The sequence below is a fragment of the Etheostoma spectabile genome, chromosome 17 (genome assembly GCF_008692095.1).
Source record: "Etheostoma spectabile isolate EspeVRDwgs_2016 chromosome 17, UIUC_Espe_1.0, whole genome shotgun sequence".
NCBI classification, from domain to species: Eukaryota; Metazoa; Chordata; class Actinopteri; order Perciformes; family Percidae; genus Etheostoma; species Etheostoma spectabile.
The window spans coordinates 5904536-5922748 of NC_045749.1; the positions used below are offsets into that span (position 1 = coordinate 5904536).

The 18213-nt window shown below is 39.0% G+C and overlaps 2 protein-coding genes across 2 annotated transcripts in view; one reads left to right on the plus strand and one right to left on the minus strand.

Annotated features, from left to right (window-relative positions):
* Nucleotides 1-11340: 11340 nt before the first annotated feature.
* Nucleotides 11341-14976, minus strand: fbxo5 (F-box protein 5). Its single transcript, XM_032540916.1, has 6 exons — nucleotides 14813-14976; nucleotides 13587-14233; nucleotides 13030-13200; nucleotides 12651-12741; nucleotides 12221-12439; nucleotides 11341-11881 (listed from the first exon to the last, which is right to left on the minus strand). The coding sequence occupies exons 2-6, from the start codon at nucleotides 14207-14209 to the stop codon at nucleotides 11621-11623; spliced, it is 1365 nt and encodes a 454-aa protein (XP_032396807.1). The 5' UTR covers nucleotides 14210-14233; nucleotides 14813-14976; the 3' UTR covers nucleotides 11341-11620.
* A 1018-nt stretch (nucleotides 14977-15994) lies between these two features.
* Nucleotides 15995-18213, plus strand: part of mtrf1l (mitochondrial translational release factor 1-like) — a 6348-nt gene continuing 4129 nt past the window's right edge. The window contains exons 1-3 of the mRNA XM_032540917.1: nucleotides 15995-17267; nucleotides 17696-17775; nucleotides 18021-18125. Coding sequence (XP_032396808.1) covers nucleotides 16841-17267; nucleotides 17696-17775; nucleotides 18021-18125 — 612 coding nt within the window. The 5' untranslated portion in view covers nucleotides 15995-16840. The remainder of the gene's footprint in view (nucleotides 17268-17695; nucleotides 17776-18020; nucleotides 18126-18213) is intronic.

Genomic DNA, 18213 nt, shown 5'->3' on the forward strand with positions numbered 1-18213 from the left:
TGATGGGCTCTTAGACAAAAATGTGAAAGGAGATGAAGAAACGAGCTGTAGGACACACAACAAAGGGATTGTGTGTCTGAATGGACAACACAAGGACTTCAGCACCCTGGACAGCGACACTCTGCCAGCAGTTGGATATTGGCTTAGTTTGTTCACAGGTTTGTTCCTTTTTTCACCCAAACATTTTCTTTTTTTACATCAATTTTGTATGACCTTCAGTCAACAACTTATAGTCCAAAACTTTCTGAAACACTTCCAGGAACCTAAACCAGGACCAGTGAAAAACAATGGGTGATTAAGTTTTAGCTCAGGCAGGTCTGCAGATGACATAACTGGTGTCAAACCTGCTGCCTTTAAAGGGAAGCTCAAATCAACTGGGGAGTGGAGTGGAAGGCGGGTGCTGCAAAATTGCAATACTAAATGCTGTCTACTCAAAACAAGCTGACACGAGGGAGTGTTAAAAACAAGAAACAGAGATGAAGAGGTTAGTCAGCAGATTTGTTCCTCCCTCCCAGCATCTCTCAGTATCATCTTTCAGTGTATTTCGTCAGGTTGTCATTTCTACTGATGAAACACAAAGTCCAGACTTTTTAGTGCATTGTTTTTCTGTCTTCAGAGGTTAAAGTACTGAAAAGCTATGACAGAAATGTGATTTAGTAATGGTAAGGATAAGGCAAATGAAGCTTGAAGTTATGGTCAGCTTCAAGTTAGAATTGGAGAAAACTTTAGAAATGGATTTGGAAACTGAATCTGTGCTGTTCCAATTAAAGGATATATCTGGTGATTTCTATGTTTCTATAACAAATCCCATGAATAGAGAAAAGATAAATGGGGTATCTTTCTATGTTACCACAAATAAAGGTGCTATTGTTTAGTTACAGTCTATCCTACATAAACTTCCCTAGTAAATACTCACTAGTGCACGAAATGTGTTTTTATCGGTGACTGAAAAAATTGTCCCTAACAAATGCATTATTTCCCAAACAATTTTGAGAAAGAATAGCATGTATTTATATATATATATGTAGAGAGAAAGAGAGAGAGAGAGAGAAAGAGAGAGCGAGAGATCCGCAGTGAACCTAGGCTTTACTTCAATACAATATGATCAATACGATACAATATGACACAATATGATACAATCAGCATATCCACCAAACAGAGCTACTGATAAATAGGTAATAAGGAGCCATGATGAGACCCTGATTTTGCTTTGATCATGTTGTCTGTAATTACACCGTCCTCATTCCTGACATGCACATTACCAACCCCAAACTATTTAATTGATATAATCACATTGCAGCCTTCAAAGTCAGTATAATATTACACCTGTAATTCCTATTCAGCCGGCCTTCACAGTTTTAGTGAAAGTATGTCATTGGATGCTGCTAATGGACTGCAGGTTAGTTGTGTGATGTCTAAAGGTCTGAAAGTACCCATTTCTGTCATGTCATGTTTCACACCATTACCCGACTTCTCAGTTTCCCAAATGTCAGTTTCTACAGCTCTGTTCTGTAATGGCTCCCTTTTTAAAAGGATGTTTTTATCAGAAACAGGTGATAAAAGATGTGCAAATGGACTTTGTACTTCTGCCCTGTTCTTAACATATTTGTGACATTACACATTGTTTTTCTTGGTTTCTGTCATTAATTGCTTCATGTCATCTCAGGATGATTTCACCTCACTGGACCCCATATGCCTAAATGCAGTTTAGGTCATAATCTGTGACATTTACCTAAAGGTCTGTTTTGCTGTTTGCTATCGCTATATTTGCTGTGATTCAGCATATATGGAGTTCATGAGAGCTTTTCCCTTAGTGGCTCTAATGCTAAGTTTTTGGTGCCCTTTTCTGCAATAAAGGACATTTTTTAGACATGAGGCACCTCGCGGCTTGTGTCACAAACTCACTCAAATTTGCCACAAGATGGAGCTCTTTGGTATTTGTGAGATCTGTTTTACGCATGCCAACCTACTTCAGCTATATGAAGGGAGAAAACCTTCAGCTAGTCTTGCAGATATAGACATGTTGATGTTGCCACCTACTGGCCTGTTATTGCCGCAGTATTTTTTTGCTTTTCCAGTTTTTTTGATTGCTTAAGCACTATTTTGAAAACACGGACCGGTTTTTCAAAATTTCAGATCTTTTGCAAACCGAAACACTCTTGCAAAAACTATACACTAAAAAAAATGTATCAAAAAAATACTTTATTACCATACAAAACACAAGTTTCATTTGACTTAATTCTGTTTGAACCAGTAACACACTGTTGTTGTTAACTCAAAACACTTTCAGCAATTCTACTTTTTAGTGATTAGAGTACTGTAAATGAAGTACACAGAGCAAGTGCAAAAATACAAAAAGTTCACCAAACACTACACAAAGCCAATGCTGCAGATTGAGGAAAATATAATTTATTCCTCTCCATATACCCAAATCATTCACCATGTCAACATGGAGAATGACAAAAAAACATGTTGACATGCTACTACAGTAGTGTGTATAACCCTGTTAGCTCAGCAAACAACAGAGAAACATAATATACTGTATCCAGTACAGGTTACAATTACAGAAAAAAAAAGAAAATTCAGTACAGGTAATACTAGACTTACCTGCTGCATTTTTATAGTGCTTAAACATGATTAGTTTGTCTACGATTACAGTAAGGCTGCTGTCTTGAACATGTTGTTAATTATTTTATGATATTCACCTTCTTGAACATCTGTAAACCAACCTTAAACAGATTAGACAAGGAGGCCAATTGTAAATGTTCTGGAGAAATTAGAGGTCTACCATAGATTATTTAAATAACCCAGTTCAGATATTCAGCCCAAGACCCTGGTCAGCCAATACTGCGAGTGTCCTTTATCATTTTCTTTGGCTCTCTTTTTTTTCAGGTGGGATTTTTTAACCCCTTTTACTACTCCTCTTTTCAGAATCAGAATCAGCTTCATTTGCCAAGTATGAGGACACATACGAGGAATTTTGCTTTGGATCATATTGCTCACAACGTGCTTACTCCAACAAAACAAACAACAAAACAAACAATATGTACACACTATTACCAGATACAATATAGACAGGGTGAGACAATAGTGCAATGAAGAGTGCAAAGTATACAGGAGTAAATTCTAATTATGATAGTTATAATTGAAGGGTGCTGGAATATATAATATTATGTTATAACATAAGTATTATATTACAATATGAACAGTATGAACAGCTCTGAAATAGAGAATGAGAATGATGAACAAACAATAAGTAATAAGTGGAACCGGTAAACAGACTGATTAGAGACAGTGTTGCTGGGTCATTGCACAGGAATTGAACCTGGCACTGTGAGTCAGAAGTCAGCTGTTCATCAGAGTGATGGCTTGTGGGTAGAAACTGTTTCTGAGTGTTCTGTAGCGCCTACCAGAGGGGAGAACAGGTTGTGTCCCAGGTGAGACGGGTCTGTAGTGATGTTTCCTGGCCGTTTCCTGACTCTGGAAGTGTATAAGTCATTTACCTGTAGACTACCATTCCAAGGCATGTTAGAGTCACAAAATTCAAAGTCATAAAATTAAACAAAATATTGAAAACAGCAATTCCAAACAATTCTTCCGATTTCATGCAACCAGGGTTTCCTCCTCCAAATGACTCAATTCTAGTGTTTATGTTAACATGTAATTGCTCATTCTCTGTTGTGACTCACTTTGTTTTTACAAGTGTCAAAATGGCAGCGGATATTTGACTCATAAATGTCATAAGCAATATTCTGCAGGGCTAGACTCATATCAGACAATCCTATAGTTAGAAGCCAAGGTGTCACTTTGTGTGGATGACATACTTTGCTGATTCAGCCTGAGTTCACATCAATTTCCCAGTTTGCAATCAGAGTGTGGTAAAAACAGTGTGGTTCTGTTTTACCGGTGTGGTAAAACAGAACTAAGAGCCTACAGCCATGCTAACGGCTCTGTGGGGCTCTACTTCACCACAGTAGTATTTTACATAAGCTAACCTAAAAAACGTCAAATGTCATTTGTTTTGCAGGCATTAGTTCATTAATCAAAGTATTGGAAACAAATAAAATTTTGATCTGGCGGTGGCACAAGATTAAAAGTCTGAGCAAGTTATTATTATAACAACAATAAAATCTCAATGCAGTATGTAACATTGCAAGTTCCTCTATAATTATATAATTATAAATACGTATATATATATATATATATATATATATATATATATATATATCAGGCTGGTCTGAGTATTTCAGAAACTGCTAATCTACTGGGATTTTCACGCACAACCATCTCTAGGTTTACGAGAATGGTCCGAAAAAGAAAAACATCCAGTGAGCGGCAGTTCTGTGGGCGGAAATGCCTTGTTGATGCCAGAGGTCAGAGGAGAATGGCCAGACGGTTCGAGCTGATAGAAGGGCAACAGTACTCAAAATACCACCCGTTACAACCAAGGTGGGCAGAAGACATCTCTGAACGCACAGTACGTCGACTTTGAGGCAGATGGGCTACAGCCCAGAAGACCACATCGGGTGCCACTCCTTTCAGCTAGAACAGGAAACTGAGACTACAATTTGCACAAGCTCATCGAAATTGGACAATAGAAGATTGGAAAAACGTTGCCTGGTCTGATGAGTCTCGATTTCTGCTGCGACAGTCGGATGGTAGGGTCAGAATTTGGCTCTACAACATGAAAGCATGGATCCATCCTGCCTTGTTCAACGGTTCAGGCTGGTGATGGTGTGTGTCTGGTGTGGGGATATTTTTCTTGGCACTCTTTGGGCCCCTTGGTACCAATTGAGCATCGTTGCAACGCCACAGCCTACCTGAGTATTGTTGCTGACCATGTCCATCCCTTTATGACCATAATGTACCCAACTTCTGATGGCTACTTTCAGCAGGATAATGCGGCATGTCATAAAGCTGGAATCATCACAGACTGGTTTCTTGAACATGACAATGAGTTCGCTGTACTCAAATGGCCTCCACAGTCACCAGATCTCTACCATAGAAGCATCTTTGGGATGTGGTGGAACGGGAGATTCGCATCAGGATGTGCAGCCGACAAATCTGCGGCAACTGTGGATGCCGTCAATATGGACCAAACTCCCTGGGATATCTTCCAGCACCTTTTTGATCTATGCCACGAAGAATTGAGGCAGTTCTGAAGGCAAAAGGGGGTCCAACCCGTTACTAGCATGGGTACCTAAAAAGTGGCCGGTGAGTGTATATATATATATATTGTAATATATACGTATATAGTATACATTTATATACTGTGTGTGTGTTTTGTGTGTGCATGCGTGTGTGTGTGTGTGTGTGTGTGTGTGTGGAGTGTGCATGCGTGTGTGTGTGAGTGTGTGTTTGTGTGTGTGGTTTGTGCCTCTCTCTACACTTTGTGATTACTGCCTGCTTTGTGGTGGGGCTTTCACTCATTAACTCTCATCACTGCTGATATTAATGGACCAAACGGAGTAAAAATAGACAGACAGAGGCTACAGCCTTTTAACACAAGCACTGTGTGTGTGTGTGTGTGTGTGTGTGTGTGTGGTGTGTGTGTGTGTGTGTGTGTGTGTGTGTGTGTGTGTGGTGTGTTGTGGTCTAGGTATAGCTACATTTGTGGGGACCAAAATGTGAAACAGTATACTTATGGGGACCTAGTGCTTTGTGGGCCCAAAATGCTGGTCCCCATACCGTTAAAGGCTTTTGAGGACTAAGACTTGGTTTTAGAGTAGGGTTAGAGTTGTTAGGGTTAGGGTTAGGGTGAGGGTGAGGGTTAGGCATTAGGTTTGAGGTTAAGGTTAGGGTAGGGGCTAGGGAATGCATTATTTCAATGACTGGTCCCCACAAAGATAGGCAGACCGACTGTGTGTGTGTGTTGTGTGTGTGTGTGTGTGTGTGTTTCTGTTGTCTGTCTGTGGTTTCTTGCTTGCTATTTCTACATTGAAAACTACTTGCTGGAGACACCCATACATCAACAGTGCTTTACGAGCCTCTTCAGGTCATAACACATTACTAATGCCTCTCCCAGACTGCAAACGTTCTACAGTTTTACCTGGCGAGGCTGCAAAGCTGTGCACAAACGAAAATAAAATCTTAATCTTAAACTAAGCTCATCTTATTGTTTAACCTTCCTTCAAACTACTAACCAATGACATTACGGAACGGAATCCGTTTTCTGACAGTGTACTAAGACTGAGCTAGATGTTGCTTTCCGCCATTTGCTACAAGCCTGCTCACACCACAGCAGTAGGCTACGTGGCATATCTGTTTTACCTTTTTTAGATAAAGTCACTAGCCAGCTTTCATTTTCCATTCTCAGCTTCAGTCTGAGGACTTTATTCACTTCCTGCTTCCTTTCTCTGCAGGCACTCAAGTGACAGCTTTGTTTCAGGGCTTTTTACAGTTCAACTTTGGTGACACACGACATGCAGAAGTCACTGTGCATCATGATCATCAACCTGAAACACACACACACACACACAAACTCACACACACACACACACACACATAACATAACATAACACATCCGGATGATGCCCTGTCCTACAACAACACCCATCCTCTGTCTGTGGGCTGAAATGATCTATTTATGCAAAAACGCAGAAAAAGACTTGAAATTTTAAAAGATAAGCAAAATAAAACATAATGATAGCAACAGAAAAGAAGAGAGAAGCATGGCTGATGAGGAAAAGAAAGATATGGATTCACTCTGCTGTCAGGAAAACACTTTTATATGAAATTAAACATTAAATTCTTGCCTTTCAAGCACAATAACTTAATTATAGATGCGGGGACAGTCTCGTATTTTATGAAATAACTTCACCTTAAACACGTGTTTATTACCACTCACATATACACATGCACACACATACACACACATCGAGGGAGCCAGCTCTAATGACTTTTACAATTAGCAGCCATCCTGATTGTGTTCGTGTACGGTTCAGCAGCCGATCAATACATCTGGAGATAAATGATCCTGAGTCTCTAAGGGAGTAAAAGGCCATAGCACAAATTAATCAACAGCTGCTTACCACAGTGACGCCAGCACCCCTGACGTTTTACAAAATAGTCCATTTAGTTCCATCTTCATGATCATTTCTTACAGGTTAATCGCACAGCTGCTGCTCTTCCACACACATCTTTGCTCTTCTTTAGACAACAGATTTGTGGCTTTAAATGTGAACGTTTGAAGTCATGTGCCATGAGCTGTTTTGAAAGAAGAGCACATCAGTGGATTTTTGCAGTTGAGTGATGTTTGCAAGTTGAAAGAGTGTTTTCACATGAACACACACACACACACACACACTCACACACACACAAATGCATCTCTGTAGTAATTTTGTGTCTTCTTCTAGTAATGTTGCGTCGTTTGTAGTCATTTTGTGTACATTTGTGGCCATTTAACGTCTCTTTGTAACATTGCAACATTTTCTAAGTCAGAGGTCGTGACCCTTGGGTCCCTTGGCCTGTGCCCGGTGGGCCCATTCAATAGGGAAATGTTGGGAAATAGACTTACTTTCTTTCTGGAGTCTTGTCATCACTGTGTGCTATCCAGACAAGCAGCCTGTCTTTGTAATCAAAGCCAGTCACAAAATGTTTTTAGATTCAAAGTCACTCTTAAAGCAATAAGTTTTTTGTTTACTGATATTTTCAGGCCCAGTAGTTCGATTGACACGATGGACACAATAATTGAAACTACTAAACAGTGACAGAAGAGAAGGGTAAATATCACAGAGGCACATACAAGGTCTTTCTGTTCTAAGGCAAAACTTTTACGCTTGTCCCACACCTGCAACTGAAGCAGATAAATCTCAGCTGGAAACAAGTGACAATGCTAACCCACATAATTTAAATGCTTAACATTAGGTAATACAGTATTTTGTGATGAGCTCTTATAAGTCCACTCCCAGTGTGATATATGGTACTACAACAACTGCAGTATGAGTTTCTTCTTAGAACAAGCAGGGGTTTTTTTACGTCACAGGACGTCCGGCTGAACAGAGATAATTTTCATGCAAGAGGGAACACATAAAGTTGACTGATGTTTATATGTGTCATCACATCAAAACAGACACACACACACACACACACACACACACACACACACAAACAAACACAGCTACAAGAGAGACAAATGGGTCATCCTGCAAATGTCAGAGGTAACTATCTAATGTCAGTGACGCTAAACTTCAAAACTTCTAAGAAGTACTGACAAATACAAACTTCATTTTTAAGGAAAACTGTCTGAGGCTAATTTTATCCTGAGAGGAATTTTTCAAAGGGTGATGAGTGTTTGTTTTACCTGGGTATTTTTTTCTAAACGCTCCAAATCATGTGAAAGGTCTTTTTCTGTAAACAAAAGCTAACCTATAATAAATTGACAAATATGCAGAGACGCAATTTTATTAGCTTTGGTATGAAAAATCACATCATCAAGTTGGTTCTACTCATAACAAGGCATTACAATTCATTATAAAGGAGAAAAGCACACTGTGAGTGCATGACAACTAGTAGCCTATAATGAGAGTGATAAATCAAATATAATGTGAAAAGCTTTTACCAGGGACCGATATTGTGCTGAATTTACTGTAATTCACAGTTTTTTGTGCCACGATTTACTGGAAAAAAAGTTTCTCTCTTTTGATGGTCTGCTTGTAAAACAGTGTTCCAGCTATTCGGTCTATGTTAAGTTGAGGGGTTCACATGACAAAAAGAATGACCAAGATTGATGCTGCAGAGGTCAAGCAGGGTTTCTGCAAAGTTTATTTTTGGTGGCATTTTAGGCTTTTATCTGTATAGGAGAGCTGAAGATATAGAAGGCGGAGATCGGGGGGGAACGACATGCAGCAAAGGGAAGCAGGTTGGAGTCGAACCTGCAGCCACCACGTTGAGGAATAATCCTCTATATGTGGGCGCCTGCTCTACCAGATGAGATACCCGAGCGCCCCATGACTTTTAAAGGTGCTCTAAGCGATGTTGGGTGGCAACACTTCTTGTTGACGTTCAAAGTATTTTCCAACAAACAAGGCTAGTGGTCCAGTCATTTTAAGACACACTGGGGGTCGAACTAGAACAAATTGCAACAGAAGCAAACTCAACTTATTTTGTATCTTCAATATGTCCTGATTAAGGGGGAAAAAAAGCCCATTAGGGGAAAGTTTTGAAAAAGACCCAAATACAGCCTATTCATACGCCTATTCATTTTTCTCTTTTGAATAGGGTCTATATTTTAATCTTTAGATATCACCATTATATATGACTATATAATGGTGATTTATGTCAAATGTATATTATATATGACATATATCACATTTCTTTAGTGTTTCCAACAGTATATCCCAATAATATATATGTATTTATTTATTTATACTTATATTGTTCATATTCTAATACTTCATTTTATATTTAGGGAATGTGTGACATGTACCTACAACACCAAAAATAATTCCTTGTATGTGTAAAAAAAAAATACTTGGCAATAAAGCTTTTTCTGATTCTGAAATAAACTGCTAGTGATATTTAGTTATCTGCATTTGAATGTGAAGCAACATTTGAATCACTCAAACTGAATCAGTCAGTGCAACTAATAACTAGAATAGAAAGAAAAGAGAACGGAAATGTGTCCTTGTTTCAAGTAACTGTTCCAATGTATTATTAGATTTGTTAATTCATCCTTTTATTTGACAAATTAATAAAAGGGAAATTGTTTCTATTGTCTCTATGGTCTGATCTCTTCAATAATATTAGTGGCTGCAGTCTGTGGCTGTCATATAAAATGACTGTTGTATTGTAATATGCAGCAGTGAAAACCATACATTTAGCTTATTTATTGTATATAAAGAAATGGTGATGAGTCACAGTACAGGTTAATCAAGAGATGAGGAGGAAACAATGCTGCCCTCTGCTGAAGAAAATCAAGACATGACCTTATCTTACGGTTTTCCTTCAATAGTTTCAGAAACAAACCTTGTCTTAACAGTAGTAAATAGGTGGGTGACACACAGAGCGCATATGTGTTCCCATTTTTTAAAACAACACATGTTGTAAGCTCCAAAACATGTTGTGTTCTCTTCATACAATAATCAAAATCACAGACTTTTATCTTAAAAGAAAATTCACAGATAACCCCTCATCCAAGACAGTAAAACACAGTGAATCAAATCCTACGTCATCCCTCCACTGCAGTCTGATGGAGCCTCCCTCTGTCCAATATGTTGGACAATTCTCGTTCCTACACACAATGACATCACAGCTGCTGTAATACTCCCTTTGCTCATATTTTGGCAATTGACTAATCCACTGTTTGTCCCTTTACAAGTGACTTCATACTGATTCCTGAGAAAAGATACGTTTTACCTCTGCATATTCTCACACAGTAGAAACACATTTTTCCTCCATTAGGAAAATTATAAATGTTGCAAGTAGAGTAAATGACTCTTATCTGAAAACTAACTTAAAGTGTCTGCACTGTGTTAAGTGTTTTGCAAACCACATTATATAGTGTGAAAAGAAAAACAGAAATCAAAGTTAAGTGAATGCATGTTCTATATTCAAATAATTGGCAGAAGTGCAACCAGTCAGAGAAAAATTGCAAATGCATACAGATGGTTGAAGTGGAAATTAACTTTGTTTTCATTTAAGTGGTTCAATAAGATCTAAACCATAAAATATGCAAAAGAATAAATCCCTTCATTAAAGGACGAATAAGTGACTACTTGATGTTGGAGTGCTTTAGGCTACAAAATCTATCATTTCATATTGACTTTAAAGTGTGATATCAGATAGTCCAAACAGTACGCACTTTAATCTGCATGTTATAATTCTTAAAATGAAGACAATATACTTATAAGGGAAAATATGTATTTTACAAAAGGTCATACATTGTTACTTTCTCTGTTTTGCAAAATAACAAAAGCACGTATCCGGCTGTTGTTTTTCCTCAGATGTATGAAATTGGCATAACGTCTTAAGTATAATTTCTAAACTGCAGTCGCAAATAATTTATCACTTCATATGGTAAAATAAGACTCATATCTTAATGTGCTAACTAAAGTGTCCAATTTGTTCTCTCTCATTTTACTGGTGAAACTGAAATTGAGCCTGCAGTCAGCTCCGGCATAAATGTCATGTCAAAGAACCACAAAAACACAAGAGAAGTTTTATGAAACGTCTATTTTTCAGAAAATACGGTAAATATGAACATTAGGACCAACATTTATTTAAAAACATACAAATCTATTTAAAAAGTGACAATACAATATATTTACATCCATTTCATTTTAAAACATAATAAAATTGTACAACTTACAGCATATCAGTCTGCATTTCTTTTCTTTTTTTGGCATCAGATGTGTTGGTCGCTTACAGACGACAACAGTTTTAGCAAGATGACACTTTCTGGTTGATTGTCCCAGCAGTGTTACCACAAGTGCTTCAGTAACTTGGATTGCCACAGTGCACATACAGAAGCCATTCCAGGCCAAGCCATTCCAGGCCAAGCCATTCCAGGCTGAGCTCGTGTTAAAACGTTCCTCGCTGTCCGAGCTTGCAGCCATCAGTCAAGAGAAACATGACCAGCCCAGTTAAAACATACCGTGAATAAAAACTCAGTAAAGCTTCATCACAGGCGCCTCACGTTCCTCTTGCTGCGAGCGCTGCCTGGAAGGATCGGGGTGGTTTTAGGGGTGGTGAAGTAGGGTCGGGGCTGCACCACTCTGCAGGGAGTTGAGTCGTGGAAGGCCTCCTGGCAGTGGGTGCAGAAGTCGAAGCGACAGCTGGGGCGCGTGCACGTGGCTCTCTGAACCTCTGGCGAATGTGTTGCTGGTGAGCCGCAGCGCTTGCAGGGACGCAGAGACTCGTGCTGCTTCAGCCTGCTGGCGGCCTGGACAGAAGGGCAAAACGTGCAGGTTTGTTAAAACTGGGGCCAAAATTTGCAGCGTTTGTAGTAGACCTATATATTAGAGCAGTTAGCAACTATAATTTACTTGTTAGTCATTGTTCAACTAAAAAAGCTAAACATTTGATGGTTCTCAAATGTGAGAATTTGTAGCGTTTTCTGAATTGAATATCCTTGGTGACTAAGAACAAGACAGTTGTTGACATCACCTAGGGTTTTAGGAATTTTGATGGGCAGTCTGTGTTTTCTGATTCATTAAAGACCAATGGGTTAATTAGGGAAATAATCAATAATGAAAATAATCATTTATACACAATTGCTCACCTGCATGTATTCATTGAACCGTGTACATTGGTTGCTGGCATTTTGGTGCTTCTGAGAGTTGGTATTTGTTCTGTTAACCCTGGAGCTCGGGGTGGATGAGGATGAAGAAGATGGAGTACCTGATGAGGCCAGGGTCTGCATGCAGGACAGCACCACCCTGGACACAGCTACATCCCTTGTCATACTACAACTCCTTTGTCTCAAAGAGCTCTTTGAGTCCTTGAAAATAAAAAAATAAATAGAAAATAGGTTACATATTAAAACATGAAAGAACACATGGAGTATGATTCAGACACACATTTAGTACTTCAAAGCTTTTTAACCAAATATGCCTGCAAATCTTGTACATAATATGCTGTGACTTGTACAACTAACTCAGCTTATGTTTCTTTAGTGAGTGCACTGTGTGGATTTGTGTGCGTTTCCTCACCCTGAGTGCCTGCTCGGCTCTTTGACACCTGCTCAGAGCTGCTGTATCCTCGCAGATGATCCTCCTCCATGTCTTACTCACTTTCCTACAGCTGTGAGGCGAGCAAACGTGAACTTGTGATTATACAAAAAAAAAAAGGGTAACTATTAAGAGAAAGTAGAATTCCTGACAAGTATCATTACATTTCTCTAAACTTTTACTTCCTTAAAAATTTAAATCAACAAGATGTCACTAACTGGTTTATTTGTTTACAGCAGTTGCAAATTGTGTTTTAAGCAGACTGAAACAATTTACCACCTTACACACCCTTGAAATTGCACATTGGCCATCCCTTGTGAGTAAAAACCCTCTCCACATAGTGAAGCATTTGTAAATTTACCTAATGAGGTCCATGTCTCCCAGAAGGGCCAGGATGTTGGTCAGGATGCTTCTCATGTTTCTGGACAAAAGACATGAAAATATGTCAACGTACTCCCGGCCCATCTGGCCTCCGATCACCCGGTCCAAAAGATGATCCTCGGCTACCTTTGAGATGATGCTCCAGTCATACCTGAGACACAGGAACGCACTTATGATTCACTTATTTACTAGGCCGGGCTACATTGCCCTAAGAGTTACCCAGCAAAATGAGAGCCCAACATTTCTCTTAAGCATGTGTGCCAGTTTTAAGTCTGGTAGGATTTGTTAACATTTTACAAAAAGGGAACAGTGGATGTTTATGATTATGTTTACAGAACTAACCCTTGATATGGCTTCAATTAATATAGGATAATGATAGAAAACAAACTAAAAAAAAAAACAATTCTCTTTTAAAATTATGAATTGTAAGATATCCTACAGAAAGGCATTGTGATTGTATCCCCACCTCTAAATACCTGATTGTCTGTATATGTGTTCAAGGATTGAGTAAAGCATTTCTTGAGAATGTAATCCTACCTTTTATTCTTCTTATAGCTCTTGGCAAGCTCGACACACACGGCCCGCTGGAAGTTCAGTATAGGCAGGTTGGGGTCGTTGTGATGGTCTGATGGGGTGGATGACAGGGAGTATGCTGCTGTCCTCTTATGACAATCCACAGGAGTGGAAGCTGTCACCAGAGACGCTAGAGGGTTAGAGTCTGTCCTCCCTTTACATTTGGAGGGAGAATTATTTGGTGATATTGTCTTTTCTTGGAGTGTAGCAGTAGCAAAAGGCTGGGTTACTGTAGGTTTTCCCTGGCTGTGTTCATCCTCTGTATCCCCATGATGATCATCAATGTGACTATTGTGCAGAGACAGATAGCCGCTGTCCTCAAACCCTTCATCCAGAATCCGGTCTTGCTCCCTGCTGGTGCTGTTTTCCTTGTTGTGGACTGCTCTAGTGGTGTTGTTTAGCGATAACAACACTGTTGTCACTCCTGCAGGTGGACACTGAGGTTTGATGGGGATGGGCTCTTTCACTGGGGAAGCTTTGAGGTTAAGCACCTTGGATTCTACGGCAGCAGAGCTTTTCTCCATTTTGTTGACCATGGTAGCCTCGTAGCGAGGGCATTTCATGATAGCTTTCTTACAGTGGAACATATACACTATGCAGTATGTATATTTCTGGATGAAGGAGACAAATAAGTTGATTATGTTAGGTAATTATTGAATGACTGTCAAGCAACATGGCTTCTCTCATGCAAGCCATCTTAGCTAACTACCGCTAATCGTAGTAAACTAGCAAGTACGTTTTTTCCTGACATGAAGAGAAAATGACACACAACTATAATGCTATTCAACTGTTTACATAGAATCTTGTAATGTAGTTGGAACCTATTCTGCCAACCCTTTTCTCAAATAATTGTTTTTGGCGCGATGTAGCTAGCTAGCTAGATTTGGCGGAAACGTAGCAGTGACGTGAACATACTCAGACTTCGGTTTGCAGAATAGAAATGCATAATAAGTGGGTCCTTCCATTAAATCCCTCAGTCGTTATGATCTGTTACACATTAATAGATGATGTTTCAGTGTTAAAAAACAAACTTTAACGTTACTGAACTGCATTTACGCGCGCACTGTGGGATGTATGGGAAGTAACGGTAGCTTGTAAATAAGAAGCAGACTAACATTGAGAACATCGTAAAACTTGTATATTAATATTAGCAGTTCAAAGAATGGAAGATATTAGGTAAAGCCTCTTACCTGACGGTTGGTAATAGCGTTATCCAAAACGGACTATTGCTTCCCTCCTTTTAGCCGCTGAGCTAACTTTCGACTGACACCCGCTGCACCCAAGTTAAACACTCTACAACTGAGAATCCGCCAGTTGCTGCATCTATTTGAAATCCGTGCGCAAAAGGCGCAAACCAATCACAACGAAGTGGGGTTTTGCCCTTTTAAACCATCAACCAATGGGAGCTGAGATTTCAACAAGTTTGTGATGTCAGCGCGCAGTCAACGTGGTCCCACTGGTATTTCCCACCCGACGTGAAACACGAATGATAAGGATAAATAGACTATATGTCTATGGATAAAACCGATAAAACCTACATGAACTGTGTCATATCTACATTACTGATGTTTCCGAAACTAGTTAACCTCATACGAATTAAATGTTCTTATTAAATGGCTCTCAACAATACAAGCAGGGCTATTGAATAGAAAGTGAACGGTGGACATTCAAAAATCAAGATCATATTTCTATAGCTTAATGTTGCTGTAGGAGTTCATGGTTTACGTGTTAAATACAAAGCAACATTTAGATAGTCCTAGTCTAGGTGTATATATCTGATACAGTTTTAGTTTTAAATAGTGCACATTCACTATTCGTTTTTATTTTTCTTTATCCTAAACATTATCAACAATTATCAATAACAAAATTGGAATCTGCGCAGCTCGCCCCGGCTTTATAGATAACGAGTTTTTATAAGGTCTTTAGCTGTCCACTTCTAACTTCTGTCAGGAATCCTTTGAGAAAAAAAGTCCTAAGAGACTGGTCTTCACAGGACAGTTCAGTTCCCACCCCCTCCTGGAATGTGTGAAGTGGTTCTTTCACTGAAACCAGACAGGGGGGAAGTTGCAGTAGCCTAAGTGCTAGTTTGGACACATTTTTTGTTTCACTTTTAACATTTCACTTCATGGTATATATTGTGCATGACAGGCAAAGACGACATACAAAATGGCAGAATTCTCACCCAAAACATAACCAAATTTTGTTAAGTCTTTTTTTGCAAAACAGTGAAATAGGGAAATTAGAAATCTATTTGAAGCCAATGAAACAGGCAGAGACAGAGAAAGTGTGAAGTTGTGTATGTAGATGTGGGGAGGGAGCACCGACAATTTAACAGATTTGCATACCAATGTCTTGTTCCTGCATGACACAAGACTGTGAGAATGTAGTTCAAACCTTAACCTCTGGAGGGCAGTTATACGCTCATGTTTAGCAGCGTCTACGCTACCGGAATCAGATCAGATCAGTGAGTAAAAAGATGCATGACCGGAATTTCCTTCTACTGCGCATGCGTGTCACTTTCAAAATGTCTGCGCCCTTCAACAAGGTGGTAAAGGAACAAAATTTGTATAACAAGCATTAATAATTGGTTGCTAGACCGTCTTTAGACAATGTATGACTGGGAGAGGTTTAGTTATTGCTACAGCGATTTTTTCGATAACAGGATATATCTAACGGAGGCATTTGCTCGTTAGTTTTTTGATTTCAAGATCACATATTCATGTCTAGCTAGCTAGAAACACCCAGTGAGTTGTTTATTTTCTCAAATGTTCTCTTTGGAATTAGTGGGCTGAAATCCAGCCCTAATAGCAATTAGGATTTTGTGATTCCACATTTTAAAAAAAATCCGGTTAGGTTGTTGTTGTCGTCTTCAACAGAAATATCGCACAAAACTGATTGTGCTTGGTGATGTAGCTAGCTAAACCTGCAAAACATTTCTTTTTAAACTTTATCAAAATAAAGCACCACTTGTCGTAATACATACATGCCGGATTGCCGAATTAAAGAATGCATTTGTCGGATACATAATATATCCTAATATAGCAATTACAGTTGCAAAATCTTTGTTAGAAATAAAAATATATAAAATCATAACATTTTTGAATGGATTTTGGCCGACTGTTTCTTCCGAACTTAAGGAACATGTGCCAAAGCCAAGTCTTATCGGGATATGTTTATTCTGCTACACAGTAAATTTTCCAAACAAATTTGCTAACAAAATGGCTTACAGAAGAGCCGTAAACCTCATTTCGAAAGGAAATGAGTGTGTCTTTAGTCTGTGGATACCTTTGCAAAAATCACCAAATTTCATCAGGCAAACTGTCAGCTCACATAAACACGCCAATAACTACTGTGGAAGAACCATAAGAAGTCTTTACACTGGTACACCTTTGATGGTGGCCAAGTTACTCTCTGTGGATGAGCTTTTTGCCAAGAGGTCTCTGGAGGAATACCTGAAGAAGATGGAGACAGAGTACAGTGAATGTTTGAGAGCAGTCAACAGCAGTGTGAAAGAGGAGCAGTACAGTGAGGACGATCTGAGGGTCAAGAGGACCAAAGTGTCCCTGCTTGCTCCTCTTATCCAGTGCATCAGAGAGCTGGACACCAAACAAAAAGAGATGGCTGAGACAGAGACACTCTTGAAAGGTGAGATTGCTCTGCTGCTGCCACACAAGGACAATAAATTGTTTTAATAAAAGTAGACAGGATTCAAACACTGATGTTACTGTAAGGGGAGGCAATTGTGGATACAATTTCCATCACTCTGTATTGATACATAGTGATGTATACAGTAGTGGCACAGTCAGTTTTTCAGGAAAATATATTGCAATTGAAACTGTTAATGGATCAACCACAGTGGTAAAAACTGTTTCAGGCTCATCCAATGATTTAAATACCTGACAAATCAAAGTACTTCACATCAATGTAAAAATCAAATTTTGTCATAGAGCAGTCCAGCACCATCAGAGAAATCAAAGTGATGGATACCACTGTATAAACATTGATATTGTCTGTGTATTATTGTCATATCATACAACCCTAGATCACTGTATGTTTTATGATTTCCCTCAAAGATGAAGACCCAGCCCTGCGAGAACTGGCTGAGCTTGAAAGTGAAGGATGTTTGCAAGATATTCAACATCTTAGACAAAAGGTAGAATTGTGACATTTAAATTTTGCCACAAGCTGCTGGAGCATAAGTAGCAGAACGCAAAAGAAGGATTATTATGGTAATAGGAAATTTACCAGAGCTAATGTTAAACCAATGAGCAAACTCCAGGTCTTTCCATTTGCTGTTTTTTGTCCCTGGACTGGCTGTTCTTCAGATATTCAGTTATTGACACATTGCATCTATATTGTTTTTTTTGTTTTGTTAAATCAACCTACTTCACCTGTCAGATCCTGGATCTGTTGATCCCTGAAGAGGAGGCAGATCTGAGTGACCTTGTCCTGGAAGTTACAGCAGGTGTTGGGGGTCAGGAAGCCATGCTGTTTACTGATGAGGTCTGGGAGTACTTCCTTATAGTATTTGTCATTTTAAACAGTTCTTGTTAAGATTATGGACTTTTTAAAAATAATACCTGAAAAAGAA

Bases quoted from the DNA above. Each gene is read 5' to 3' on its own strand.
- fbxo5 (XM_032540916.1), bottom strand. From the start codon at position 14,209: ATGTTCCACTGTAAGAAAGCTATCATGAAATGCCCTCGCTACGAGGCT. The intron at 12,742-13,029 runs GTAAATTTACAA...CTCGCCTCACAG, and splicing joins GGAGACATGGACCTCATTAG to CTGTAGGAAAGTGAGTAAGA. The intron at 12,440-12,650 runs GTGAGGAAACGC...TTTATTTTCAAG, and splicing joins GAGCCGAGCAGGCACTCAGG to GACTCAAAGAGCTCTTTGAG.